At 40.9% G+C, this 14035-nt stretch overlaps 1 protein-coding gene across 2 annotated transcripts; it reads left to right on the forward strand.

The window, feature by feature from the left end:
• The first annotated feature begins 624 nt into the window (after positions 1 to 624).
• Positions 625 to 9425, forward strand: LOC108496882 (solute carrier family 2, facilitated glucose transporter member 11-like). Of its 2 annotated transcripts, none has more exons than XM_017814030.1 (12): positions 625 to 755; positions 1697 to 1795; positions 2368 to 2528; positions 3401 to 3525; positions 3880 to 4009; positions 4628 to 4776; positions 5154 to 5257; positions 5927 to 6037; positions 6569 to 6670; positions 6976 to 7051; positions 7733 to 7860; positions 8202 to 9425. In XM_017814030.1, exons 1-12 carry the CDS (start codon positions 732 to 734, stop codon positions 8406 to 8408), a joined length of 1416 nt encoding a protein of 471 aa, XP_017669519.1. In that variant the 5' UTR covers positions 625 to 731; the 3' UTR covers positions 8409 to 9425. The 2 variants fall into 2 exon arrangements, with proteins under 2 accessions (XP_017669519.1, XP_017669518.1); XM_017814029.1 differs by having other exon boundaries at positions 5154 to 5341; positions 8202 to 9424.
• Positions 9426 to 14035: the final 4610 nt, after the last annotated feature.

Here is a 14035-nt window from a genome sequence, read left to right on the forward strand (position 1 = left end):
GGCAGAACCCCTTTGGGACGGAAAAGAAAAAATAAAAACAGACTTGAAGGGGCAGTACAGCATGAGGAAGTGTGGAAACTGAGATATGGGATCCCACTCTGGCCCCCAGTGGGTCAATTCCACTGTTACAGAGAGGCAAGAGTGAGGCTTCTGAGTGGTTCTGGAAAGAGTGTGACCCTTTAGGTGTTAGCAAGGACCCAATATACCAATATTCCAATGCTTCATTTCCTGCAACTGGGAAATTGTTCTAATCACTTAAAGAATTTAAAATCTTACAGAAGGCAAGAAGAGGCATTACAGCTCAGCTACAATTCTAAGGGCATTATCTCTGTGGTAGAGTGGAGAGGAGGAAAAAACTCCCTGCCTAAGATGTTTGTCAGAGAGGTGGAGAGGGACTCTGCTCCCCTGAAGGGAGGATGGTAGCACTGATTCCTCACACAACAGGAACATGCAGGTGTTTTAGCAGTGTGAGTAAAGGGGAGCACTCCCAATTCAAGGATAAACATTTACAATGTTGTAATCAGCTTGTCGTATCTGGGTCTTAGAATAATTAAACCAGCAAGAAGAGGCCCTGGCCAGTGTCAGAGGAGGACATAGTTTGCTAAAAGCCATGTAGTTAGAATTTAACCTCTGTGCTATGATCCCAAACTCTTACAGTCTCAGTGAGGAAACCATCTCTCTCATCTGACAGTTGACAGGAGCTCTCAGAGAGGGCAGGGTTTCAAGGGGAAATGTCTGGTTTCCTTTCAGACCTGGTGAGTATCCAGCTTCTTGTGTTCTAGCCCTAGTCATTGACAGCAGCATGGTCTTAAAGATTACAGCAAAGGGAATCAAGCAGTCCTTGTAATAAAAATGAGCAACAGAGCATGTGCTTGGGACAACACCAGTTCAGCAATACGAGTTCTGGCATCTCCAGAAAATAGATTAGAACTACAAAAGAGTGAGACGCTTAAAAGAGGACTTGGGAAACCAGGAAAGAATGGGCATTTTGAGGCAGATAAAGAAAATAGTAACAATGAAAAAGACAAAACAGAGAAAAAACCTCCCCCTCCACTCTACAGCCCTGCACTCTCAAGAATATTTGAAGATACTTGTCTGTTTTAAGTGTGACCTGACTAAATACCCGAAAACATATGTGCTTGTGAGGGGTACTCTAAAATTCAGTGTATGCCACAGAAACACAGCATTTCAAAAACGAGTCAGTCGGGTAGGGACTCTAAAAATGGCATTTCCTATGGGGATAATAAAGGGGAAATGTAAAAAAAAAATAAATTTAAGAGGACAGACTTGATTGATCTCTGGAAAGTGATGAACAATGTATTTGAGGAGGCAAAGTTGAAAGCAAAAAAGGGATTCAAGAATGTTGGAGTGTCTTTCTAGCACAAAAGTAAACACAAACTACCTGAACAAGGCTTTTATGATTTTTTTTCCCCATGATTATCAGAACTAACAGAATTAGAGACTGCATCTTTTCAGGCTCCTAATGACCAGGACCAGAACATAACGGAATGGGCAGATTTGCATTTTAACAATTTCTCATTAATTTTGTTTGATTACTGAAAAATTAAAAATGGGTATTTGCATTTTAAAGGTTTCTTAATAATAGAGATGTGGAGATATAAGATCCCATAAATTATCTGGTCTGAAAGCCATGGTGGCATCAGGAACTTAGGATGTGTTTCACTGTCTTTGGCAGGTCCAATACCGGAAGCTGTTGCTGATGATTGTGGTGCTGGGAATTGGTGGAACCCACCTCTCTGGTTTTCAAATGTCTGTGATCAATTATACTTCTCCTGTAAGCAAAGCCTTCATAAAATCACATCTCTAAGTGTTCCTTGTGGGACTAGACCTTACACTTTAAAAATGCTCTGCAAAAGCTCTTAGGTGTTGCTGTGCCAGTTTATTCCCAGCTCTTTCTATGATTGTTGGGAGATGTGCTCCAAAAACAACTCCACAAAGAATTGTGTGGAAACAACATATTGAGATACCTTCCTTAAAGATTATGTCATGGAGAGAAAAGATTAAAAACTAGCTGATGGAGTCTCAACCTTCAGCTCAGCCCTTTTCTCTTTATATCTGCTACATACAACAAGAACATTTGCATTTCACTATAATGAGTCAAAGGCCCCTATATTTAGTGTAGGAGAGCAAGGATTCAACACACTAAAGATTATAATTAATTTTTGAAAGGTTCTATTACACTGTTGGGCTGTATGAGAGGAAATATCAATCCCAATTTGCAAACAAATGTCCTTGAGCCATGCTTTCTGTAATGCCGATAACCTCATTTTTTCGAAGTTGTAAACATTATGAAGAACTATCATGATTAGTGCCTCAGTGGAATGCAAATCTCTTTTTCTGTCCCAGTACATTCAGAAGTTTATCAATGAAACGTGGCTGGAGCGATACGGTTCTGTGCTGCACCAGGAGACCCTCACGTTGCTGTGGTCCGTCATTGTGTCCCTGTACTGCGTGGGTGGGATGATGGGGTGTCTGTGCAGTGGGTACCTGACTGCAAAATTTGGAAAGTAAGTGTATCTCTCAACAGCTCTCTACTCAGGGCTGCAGCAGGGGAAGGAATTAATCAGTCACCTAATAGAAGGGATATCAGAATCTCGCTGCCCCCTGCTGTTGCAGAATTTACTCAGCACACATGAGTGTAGATGGGAATGTGTGACTATTTCTGATTCCCTTGTCACAGCTTTTGCTGCCATACAATTCCTGTATATTTGCTGACATTTCAGTAAAAAGTAAATCTCTGAAATTTCTTGGTTGGGCAGTAATGCCATAGGAAGCCCAACAGCGCTGCAGTAGTGCAGAAGGAGATGGATATTCTGTAGGCAAAAGCTTTTTTAAATTTATTTATTTAATTGATCACAGGCTTTAAAAAAAATGTGCAGGTTCATTCCTGTGTAAGAATAATCAGAGTTCCAGCAAAGATAGCAGAAATTCCTCAGGTCACATTTAGAACCCTCTTTTTGAGGGTGCCATAAAAGACAAAGCTGAAACTCTCTCACTTGAGGTGGGCAGTGAAGCAAGTTCCAAGTGAAGCTGGATTTGCCTTGTTCTGGAGATACAAGAAGTGTTTGAGATGGGAGCCTTGCCCACAGCAAAGAAGTGAAAAAGACTGTTCCTTATCAGTATTTATCCTGCAGGAATTCCCTTCAGCCTCATGGTTTGCTCACACAGTGTTAGCATGGATAAGAGGAATGTAGCTTCTCACTTTCACTCCTCTGTGAAGACATCATGCCTTTTCAGAATCAGATTTGGTTGTCCTGTAAGGAATGGATTTAAATATGACCATAGGCTGGGTCTGTAAATCCAGGGGAGAACAGGCAGACATCAGTTAGGATGAAAAAGTAAAACCTGGCTCATACCCAGGTGTAGTTTGCTGTTGCAGGAAGAAATGTCTGTTGCTCAACGATGTGATCCTAATAATAGCCACGCTGCACACGGGCTTCAGCAGGACAGCCAAGTCCTTTGAGATGATCCTGGTTGGGCGCTTCCTCGAGGGCATCGGTGCTGGTAGGACTCCCCACTACTCCTTGTCAATGTGACTTCTTTGGGGTGGATACAGAAATCTTCCCGCTGGGAGTACCCAGGCATGCACAGTATTCCAGTGGAACGAGGAACAGACTGGGAAAAGGTAAGATGAGCTGTCCTTTGCCTTCAAGAGGTCTGGTAGAGAGAGAAATCTGCTGGATTAGCTAAATATCTTGCTTAAAGTAAAAGGTAAATTTTCAGTCTATTATTGTGGAGGATATATGGGAAACAGCTCAGAAGAGAGAGGACAGAGCAACCTTCAGCTGAAATGGAAGTGAAAAGGGACCATCTCTCTCTCTTTCTACCCTTTTAGCACTCTCCCCTTTCTCCCTTTAGGAATACATCTGAGTACCCATGTTCAGTATGCTGGAGAGATCTCACCCAAGAAGCTGCGTGGATTTATAAATGTGACCTCCTCGGTGTTTTTTGCACTGGGAAAAACTGTAGCAAGAATTCTTGGATTACGGTACTTGTGCTACTCCTTCTCATCCAATTTCCTACTTTTTTTTTTTTTTCTGTATGGCAGGGAAGTGTTTCTCTCCCAGTTCTAGAAACAGACATGCACTAAGGGTGGGGTTTTACTTTGCTTGACTGCAGCAGTCTAAAAGGAGGCACCTACCCTGTACCAGTCACTAAAGTTTCTGTGTCAGTCACTGGGAGAGAAATGCCCTTCTCTTGAGAAAGGATGGATCCATCTCTGGAGGTGCAGTCTCTCTGCTGAAGTTAATAAGAAAAGATTGTATGCAAATATTCTCAGTAAATTTCTGAGATCTGAAATATCTGCTAATTTCTTGATAACCTTACGCAGACTTACAGTATTGGTTCAGAGGGCTGTTGAATATTCAGACTCCACTGATCTCTAGTAATTATTCAAAGTATAATGAAAGATCTCAGCCTTGCAGAATAAATAAAGTAATAATCTATATTTCTCTCCTTAACATAAACATCTTCTATTTAAATTTAAGTTTTCAAGGACTGTGTATATTTTGTGTCTCTTTAGTTAGTCTAGGATTTAGAAAATGCCAAATTAGATATAAACTGTAATTTTACTGGACTATAAATAGACTCTAACATGCTTTCATAGAGATCTTTTAGGAACTGAAGACAGATGGAATGTGCTATTGTCCTTCTCTGGCTTGGTGGCATCGATTCAACTGCTCTTTTTACCATTCTTTCCTGAGTCCCCTCCCTATCTCTTGCTGCAGAAAGGAGACAAGGCTGGATGCTTGAAAGGTAAAATAAAACTTTAGATCCTTAGTTTGTTAAACCATAACTCTTGGGAAAGTGAAGCTAACAGAGGAAATCAGTTTTTCTACTAGCCAGCTACAGATTTCTTGATAATTACATGATTAAAGTTCTCCAGATGAAGCAGAGTCATCAGAAATATTTAAGATCTACCCCTAAATACTACAGCAAGCTGAACACCATTTTCCAGGAAAAATCTCATCATGTTCCAGCAAGCAATGTTCCTTCCAGTCCTTTGCTCAGTAACTCATGAATCAAAGCACGGACTGAACTGCAAATGTTTAGTGTCAATAAAAGTTGCAAAACAGAGAACTCTGAGTGGATCGGGTGATGCAGGAGTACACTTCATTCTGTCTCTTCTGCAGCCATGAAGCAACTCTGGGGAGAAGGGAACTATCACACAGAATTTGAGGACTTGATGAAGGAAAAGGCTATAACAAAAGGCACAAAAATCATGAACGTCCTGGAGGTGCTGAGAGAACGATCCGTGTACCCTCAGCTCATTACCATGCTCCTCCTGTTACTGAGTCTGCAGTTCTGTGGCCTGAGTGCAGTTGAGTTTGCCCAATTTCCATGCTTAAATCTGCTGTTAAATAACCAATGCCTAATTTCCATGCTTAAATTTGCTGTTAAGTAACCACAGTGCCACAGTGTCCCTCTCCTCTGGGTCTCCATCATCCCCCCTCACACAGAGCCCACTGCCTGAGGTCTGGTATCATCACCAGTGTTCTTCATACCATTAAGAAAACTTCTCAGGTGGGAATACAAGAGATCCAATGCAGTTTAAGTTCCTGCAAGGACACTGTTGCCTTCATTCCCCCTGTCCTGTCCCTTTCCTTCTCCTTTTTGCCAAAACAATACCTTTTCCCCATGGTTTAGAGGCAATATGCTCCTTTCAACTGCTTTTTTTTCTTTTTTCTTTTTTTCTTTTTTTCCCATGGATTTTCAAATACCTTTCCTTCATCTCCATTAACCTTTTGATTTTTCCCATCTCGAGCAGGGATGTCACCTCCACTAAGCCCCAGCACTGTACCCCTGCTTTTGCAGTGATGACAGATATAGTTCTAAGTGATGCTGGATAGGCACATATCATAGCTATTAACTATGCTTAACTCTTAATATTTTTCTTACTTCCCAGATCACCTTTTACACCTCAGAAATTTTTCAGACTGCCAACCTGCAGGAAAGCATAATCCCATATGTGTCTCTAGGAGTTTCAGTCTCTGAACTCATCTCTGTCATATTCTGTGTAAGTCAGAGCTTTCTGAGGCTTTAAGAATTAAAGTACATGTGAATTGAGTCTATTCTTCCTTAAAACAAATTAATTTTCTCCTTAAGAACCAAAGTATTTTTCTGTAGTACTGCATGAATCTGTACAGTGGTTGTTACCACCTGCTTCAAATTTTGTCCCAGCTTTTATGTCTTTCTTCCTATCTTCATTCTTCTTAATTTCTTATAAGAATCCCTTATGCAATGTTGTTCAAACATAAATATGCGTGCTCATTTCCATATATTTGTGTGTCTGTATATTCAAATGGAGTTGTAACATGCTTCCATCAATTACAGAATTTATGAAAAAGTAGCTGCAATGCTGGGCAGTGATTTTAATTCGTAATGTTAGAGAGGCTAGAAGGAATTCAATAAAAAACAAACTTGGCACCAATAAGATTTGTGTTCTCTGAAGTAAAAAGAACTCCAGGAGAATGCTTGATTTGTTGGATGGCTCACAGCTGGATTTTACCATTCTTCCAGTGATATGCAATTTTCTTCTACTCTTCAGAGCTCCATAATCGACCGGTTTGGACGCCGGATACTCCTGTGTGGTGGTTACTTGCTGATGGCACTGATACTGGTGTTGCTCGAAACAAGCCTCCTGCTGAGTGTAAGCAAATGTCTCTCTGGCAGTGGACCTGCATCTGAATTCTTTGTGCAGGACAGCAGATAGTCAGCCTTGGCTTTCATGTCCTAAACAGCAGGTCAGGATGTCTTCTGAATACGAGCTCACCTCTGTAGATGTGGCACTGCAGGCTGCTTTTGGCCTTCCACTGTGGTCAGTACAGAAAGATGAGCAGTTCTAGGGAGCATCATGGGCTTTTTCATAAATATTGCTGCTCCTATGCTTGGATCAGCTGTGCTACAGCTATAAAATTAATTCTCATTCTCTTCCCTCCTTTTGCCTTTGTCTAGGATCGGTTCCTCTGGATGCGATACTGCAGTGTTATTCTCATCTTTTTATTCATCATTGCTTATGGAATAGGACCAGGTGAGTATAACAATAAAAGCAACAGAAAAACTTGGACCACATGGATAAGCACAGGCCATGAAGGTATAGAAGCAGAACTAGAAGGTGTGAATATATCTTTGAAAATCAACAGCTTAGTTTGGGCTGAGATTGAGGGAGTTCCAATTTTTGATGAAATAATTACCCAAGAAGCAATTTCTTTAACAAATTATTTTAAATCATTCACACCCTGATGAATCAGAAGCCCGTTTTCTCTCATTGGATTACAGGTTCAAGACAAATAAGTTCTTATTAATCGATTCACTGACTTGTTTTGGAGGGTACAGATGCCATTCAGTGCACACAGGCTCACCTGGTCGATTCCTATCTTTGCCTAAGGGCAGAGGAAGGCTCCTCTAAAGTGCCAGTGTTTTCTTAACTTACCTGTAAAATACATTGGTAACACCAGACCCAAACTTACTTTTAGAATCTCACTCACCTAAGACCAATATTTACTCTGGAAGTTCCCTGACTAAACATTACTTGTAGTTATTACATTCTCCACATTCAAATGGCAGCCTCTACTATTGTAAGAGTTGTACAAGAGGATCATGAAAGTCTGGAAAATATAACAGAATTCCCACAGTAGCAGAACTCAGGTGTTATCTATGGGAACTGGACAGCTACAACAACTGTTGTTTTTTTATGTTGTTTTTCCCTCAGCTGGAGCTGCTTCATCTGTTAATAATGAAATCTTCACCCTCTCAACAAGAGCCTCCGCTTTTGTCATTGGTGGAATCGTCATCTGGCTGGGCCTCACTTTCACTGGAATGATTTTCCCCTTTGCTGTAGTATGTAATTTGATTCAAACCTTCTCTTTGACTCTATCAATTTTAACTGATCAACTTTTTCTAGACTGGTCTGGACAGGGAGTAGGATGAAGTGACTTGCAGATGATTAAAACTCTGAATCCCTTATTGCTATTGGCACATGGAGGCCATTTATGCAAAACACTTCCCAATACCTCAGAAATCATCTGCTGCCTCAAGAACAGATTGAAAAGAGAAATGAATATTGCTGCTGTAAAATCACCTTATAACTCATTTCACAGGAACAAATCAACTACTTTCAAGAATCTATAGAGCAAATATTGCCAGGAAAATCACTCATCTTATTCTATTTTTATCTCCAGATGCTTCTTGGTCCTTTTTGCTTCCTCATCTTTATTGCTGTCCTGATCATTTCAGCAGTTCTTATCTACCTGTTCCTCCCAGAAACAAAAGGGAAGTCAATCTCTGAAATCACAGAAGAATTCAAAACACGCCAGTTTAAGAAGAAACGTCACCAGGCTGTGGAGGTGAATGCTACTGAAGAAAAGACATTCTGCACCAAGCTCTGATAAGCCACCATCAGTAACTTCCACTGAGAAAAAGGCCTGTCTCAAAATCAAACTGAAAACTGAACATTAACATGGACTTTTCTCAATGAAATGCAACCCAAAAAGCAATCCAGAGATAGCTTGTCATTAATCCAAGTAGTCCTGTTTTATATTCACCTTTGCTTTTCATGGTGAGAGTCAATGGCTCATTCCTAGAGCAACTCTGTAGCAGGAAAACAACAGCAACTACAGACTTTTCTAAGAACTGGCACATGGAAAACATTTTCAGGCGTAACACACCAATTGTATTTCAGATCTTTCTGCATTGCTGTCATTTTCAAGCAGCAAGAATTGTCTTTATGTTTGTTACTTTATAAGAAAATTCTGCTCAAGATTAAGAGCAGGATGAAGAAAGGATTAAACACAGACATAGTTCTTGCAAACAATGGTCATGTCATGTCATTATGATATCACACTGTTAAGGACTGTATCATGTGAACACTGCACATGAACAAATATCAAGTAGGACAAAGAGAGCTTGTGTTTCCTTGAGCTGACATCAAGTAACTATATGTCCTGATTGTCTCTGTAATGACTGTCAGGGATCAGCCCCAATCCCTGGGCAATCGGTGCAGAAAACCCTCACTTGCATTCTCTGGAGCAAACTGGCTGCACTCTCTGTGAATATCAGTTGTAGCAAAATCAGGAGGAAGTTTTTGTAATGTATTCTGGTACCTCATGGATGGCACAAGGGTTAATAGACATACAGACAGTGCTGAGAGCTGGAGGATCAGAGCCCTGCAGAGAGAGAGTAAGAGACTTTGAGAGAGTACTGAGAAAGTAGAGACTTTGAAAATTCAGCCCATTTTATACGTGATTAACTGATTAAAAACAAAACAAAAAAAAAGCAGAAGCTGTGATGGCTGATATCTGCTGGCTGTGTACTGGCCTAAGACTCATTGTACTTTGCTGCTGCACATCAGCTCACAATCCTACACTTCACTGCTGTGCTCCACAGCACCCCTCACTGGGGTGTTAATTCAACTGTCCACTGCATCATCCAGTCACTTCCCTCCCCAAACTCATATAGGATGATCAATTATTTTTCCTCTTTCTGTCACAATCACAAATGGTATTCTAAGCCTCCTGTTCAGCAGGACCATAAGTCCTTTCTTTTTGCAGTTTAACCATTCATATTGGTTATCACTGTGCTGGAGAACTAAATTAGTGTTAAGTTTTAGGGATTTTTCTGTTTAAAAATTTCAAATAATGTACTTCCTACTTCTAAAGGAATAACCATAGGAGAAGCTCTGATATTAAAGGGCTGGTGTGTGTTCCAGCAACTGAAAGCTGGGTTGGATTTTATATTCAATCTGGTATCACTTCCTGTATCAAAATAGGGAGCACTCATGCTACAAAATGTTCCCATTCAGAGGGCCCTCTCCTGTTGAGGCATTGAAATATTTAATCCATCCATTCTAAATGCTGTCCAGTTGCTACAAAAGACATAAATGAACAGAAATCATACGAAGTAAACATTAACCTCAGCCTCAGAGTCAGGTGGTTACTTAAGAAGAAGGTGCAGGAGAGGCATGAGAGAAAACACTTCCACAGTCTGACAGAGTTCTGTCTACCTGGGATCAGCCTCCCTTTCAACATGAGATGGACAAGCTCCCTCCAGAAGTGGTGAGTACTGCAGCTGGCAGCACCAGCTGGCAGCATTAGGCTTTCAGAAGAACTGTGAGGTGGTCTGTTGCAATCATCATTCCCAAAGAAAATGCAATACATATTTATCAAATTATTTTCAAAATAATAGGGTGGGCAGGGGATCATCTTTCTAATTTTGTTGCAGCAAAAATTAGAGGTAACATTTAAAATAAAAAAAGTCAAAAGACACAGAATAAACTTTCTGGACTAAATCATCATGGATACTTCCAAGGAAGTTGCAGCTGGGTAGAAGAACTAATTAAAAGAAAAAGTTTAAAATTCCTCTAGTTCTTAAATGGTGAGGTATTTCTATACCATTTTCACCTGCTCCCTCTTGTTTCCATGTCCAAGTGTTTCCATTGTCTTTTCATTCCCAGCCCTTTCCACCCACCCTTCTTTGCAGAAGAAAAGAATAAGAGCTCGACTGTAGCTGCCTTTGAGTTGGCATGCCTGGGTAACAAACACATCAGTCTCTCCACTTAACACAGGTTAACATGGGCAGTCAACATTTTCAAAAGATATCATGTAAGATAATGTTAAATGAGGTAATTTGTGTACCACAACCACCTAACTAAAACAGCAGACAGTCTACTGGGAGCTATCTTATCTTGTCAGAAAACTGCATAAAAAATTCTTTCCAACAAATCTGTCCAGATACAGCAAGTCTTTGTAATTCTACATGAAAACATAAGTGCATAGAAATACAAAGCCCTTTAGTGAATCGATGTGCTACCTTATTGGTGCAAAGAGCTGCCAGTCATTACAATCTTATTTTCTCTGTTCAGGCTCTAGAAAGGTACTTCCCAGGTGCTGTAGCAAGAACCATGTGATGAGACAGGAAAGAGAGAGGTCAGAGGCTATGCTGATGTTTTTACAACTGTACAGTGCTAGTTAAGGTTTATATACTAACAACTGTGGGATAGGATCTTATGTCTGCAAGACTGTGAACACAGGATATAAATATATGTCTCTTATGTTCTCATGCCATGCCTGTTAATACCATGAAACCTTAGGGGAATAACTTATTAATAATCTGAAAGATCTGCATGTACAAATATTATGATGCAGTATTGAGCCTTCCTCTTTGTTCTGCACAGCTGTGAAGGAACTGTGTGGTGAGGAAAAGCACCGAGCAGAAATGGACAACCTGCTAAAACAAAAAGCAGCGATGGAAAACAGCAAAATCCCGAGTGTGCTGGAGGTGATGGAAGACCAGACTCTGCACTGGCACCTGTACATTTATTATTATGGTCATAACTCTGCAGTTCTCTGGCATGAATGCAGTTGGTTATCTGCCCATCTCCACACAAAACAACTCTTCAGTTCAAGCTTGCAGACATTCTAAAACACATTGTATCTGGGTGGGAGTCAAGCACTCATGAGATTTACTCCTGGCCATCAACTGGCTGCTGATTTGGTTTTGGATATTTTCACCCATCCATCTGTCACTCTTTTTGGAAAACTGGCATTTAACATCTACTGACCTAACAGAGCTTCACTGACCTGGCAAAGTGCTACATAAATGTTTCACATCATTTAAGAAGAAAAGTTTTGGATTATGGACATTATTTGGATTATGGACATTATTTTGCAATAAGGGACAGACTGGCTTGCACATGTCAACCTGCCCACAACAGTTCCTGTGCCCTCACACCTTCCCACAAGGTGCTGTCTGCATCCAGGATAAAATCTTATGCTTCTTTTTGCCACCATGCTCTCTTCCTCCACTCCTTCTGAGGGAGTGCAGCTTGCAGCTTCCCTAACAATGTTGTAGAGGGGAATTACTAATGCCTGAGTGCCCTGTTTGAAAATATGGGCAGCATGAGGCCAAATGGAACGCAAATGTCACATTTATCTTCTTCCATGCTATTCTTTCCCAGCTTGCACAGGTTTCACAATCAGGTGCAATTGCAAGTGCTAGCACTTCTGAACTGTGCTGAACAGCCATTAAAGCCATGGAGTCACTAACTCAACAGGCAGGTGGAAAAATAGATGTTAGGATCGGCGTTCACTGTTGGCACTGCACCAGATCAATTGTGTGTTCTGCTGTGGAACTTCCACTTTCATTTCTCAGTTCCTTCTCTCTGATTTGACTCTCCTTTTTCTCTTTTTCATAGCTTCTTTTCAGGATTCTCAACCCCTCTGAATATACAGAAGAGAGAATTTTATCTTGTAAACTTGGTCAGTGTCACTTTGTCTTTACTGTCCAGCTGGAACCTTGCAGAGGGACTGTTCATCCCTGTCACACAGCACCATGTCTGGTTTCAAACAGGAGTCTTGGATCCCCCTGTCCCCCTCTATGAAGCCCAGCCATGCTGACTCTGATATAGCTCCAATGTCTCCTGCAAGAATTCAATCCTTCACAGGTTGCCTTGCTGGGCACCTCCTCTACTTCATGGCTTAGTGAACTTTTCCATCTCAAGCATTCATCCTCCCAAACTGCACCAATCCAACGTGCCAGACCTCAGGAGGCCTGTTCTCCCAAAAGCTCACTATTGCTGCATCTCTTGCAGTTACTGATAAACCAGATAGTCTATGATTAACCTGCCAATATTAATGTTTGTGAGTTGTTTTAATCCCATGCCAAGGCCTCTCCTTCATACTTCTGCAAGTAACATCTCAAATTATTTTGACTACTCACCCCGCCTATCTTGCCCTCAGGAAAGAAGGAAATTTTAACTATTTTATTTCCATTGCTGTTTCACACCTAAAGACTGGGTTTAGGCAGCTACAAAGCGAAACTTTGCCATCACTGTCATAATTTTGTCATCATGTTCTAAGTCTTGCAAAAAGAGAAGCAAAAGAATAAAGTAAAATTATTTTTCTGTGATTTATTTCCAGGAAAACCTCATCTCTTTCTGCTTCCTTATCTTTACGGGGATCCTCATGAGCTCAACATTGGCTTGACAAAAAAACAAGCAGCAAACTCCTGGAATAAAAATCTCCTAAAATTGCTAATAACGTGAAACAGTCATGTACAGCTCAGAATCACCAGAAACCCCCCAAAATGTAAGAAAAATTTCACTGTGAGATGGTGGAATTTGCTGCTATTTGAGATCCTAAGTAATGATTTTCAAGGAGTGTAAGACTGCTTATGGCGTAGCCACCCTACACCTTGACACAATTGGGGAAAAAACATGTAATAGAAAAGAAACACTAACATTTTGAAACAATAAATAGTCAATAGCTTTGCAACTGGTTACAATGCTGGTGTTCAAAAGAAAATACTTACAAAAGTTGCCAAATCATTCTAAATGCCATTGCAAGCCAGGATAAACAGCATTTGCTATGCAGTTATATAGGCAAAAGTTGGAATTACACAAGTAACCAAGGTTTTATTATTAACATGTATTTTTTTCCTCATTTCTTTAGACTCACAGTATTTGCAGTGAACCCCTCTGTAAATAATTGCGTTCTATGTGTTATGAACTGAAAGTACAATCCCAAGGGTGAGCTTGAGCATTTACTGAGGCCTTCAGTATAACCCTATTGCCCCACCTGCCCCCACTCCAGGCCTTGGGGGCAGGGGACAGTCCCCTGGCATGAGTGAGAGTGAGCAGAAGACTTTGAAGGCAGGAACAGCACAGGGCACCAAACACAAAGGAAAGCCCCAAGCAGACCAACCTCTCTCTTCCAAGTGCTGGCTTGAGCAGAAGCCACGCAGAGCTACAGTTTGAGCTTCACCTCACAAGAGAGGAGCCTCTGGGAACCAAAGGTGGCTTTTCCATGCCTGCAACACTGATTTTGGAGCTGTTCCGTGACAAAGCTGAGGGAGTAAGATCCCACTTGTTCCCTCCTAACTCATTAAGGAATATTTACCTCCTTTGATTATTCTCATGAGAAAGTGTGTCTTTGTTACTGGTTCTTTCAAGAGGAGCCTTCAGGACCAGATGCTCTATTCTGAAAGCCTCTGCCAGGGCACACTATCTCTTACTCCTTTT

The sequence above is a fragment of the Lepidothrix coronata genome, unplaced genomic scaffold (assembly GCF_001604755.1).
Source record: "Lepidothrix coronata isolate B3197 unplaced genomic scaffold, Lepidothrix_coronata-1.0 Scaffold44, whole genome shotgun sequence".
NCBI lineage: Eukaryota > Metazoa > Chordata > Aves > Passeriformes > Pipridae > Lepidothrix > Lepidothrix coronata.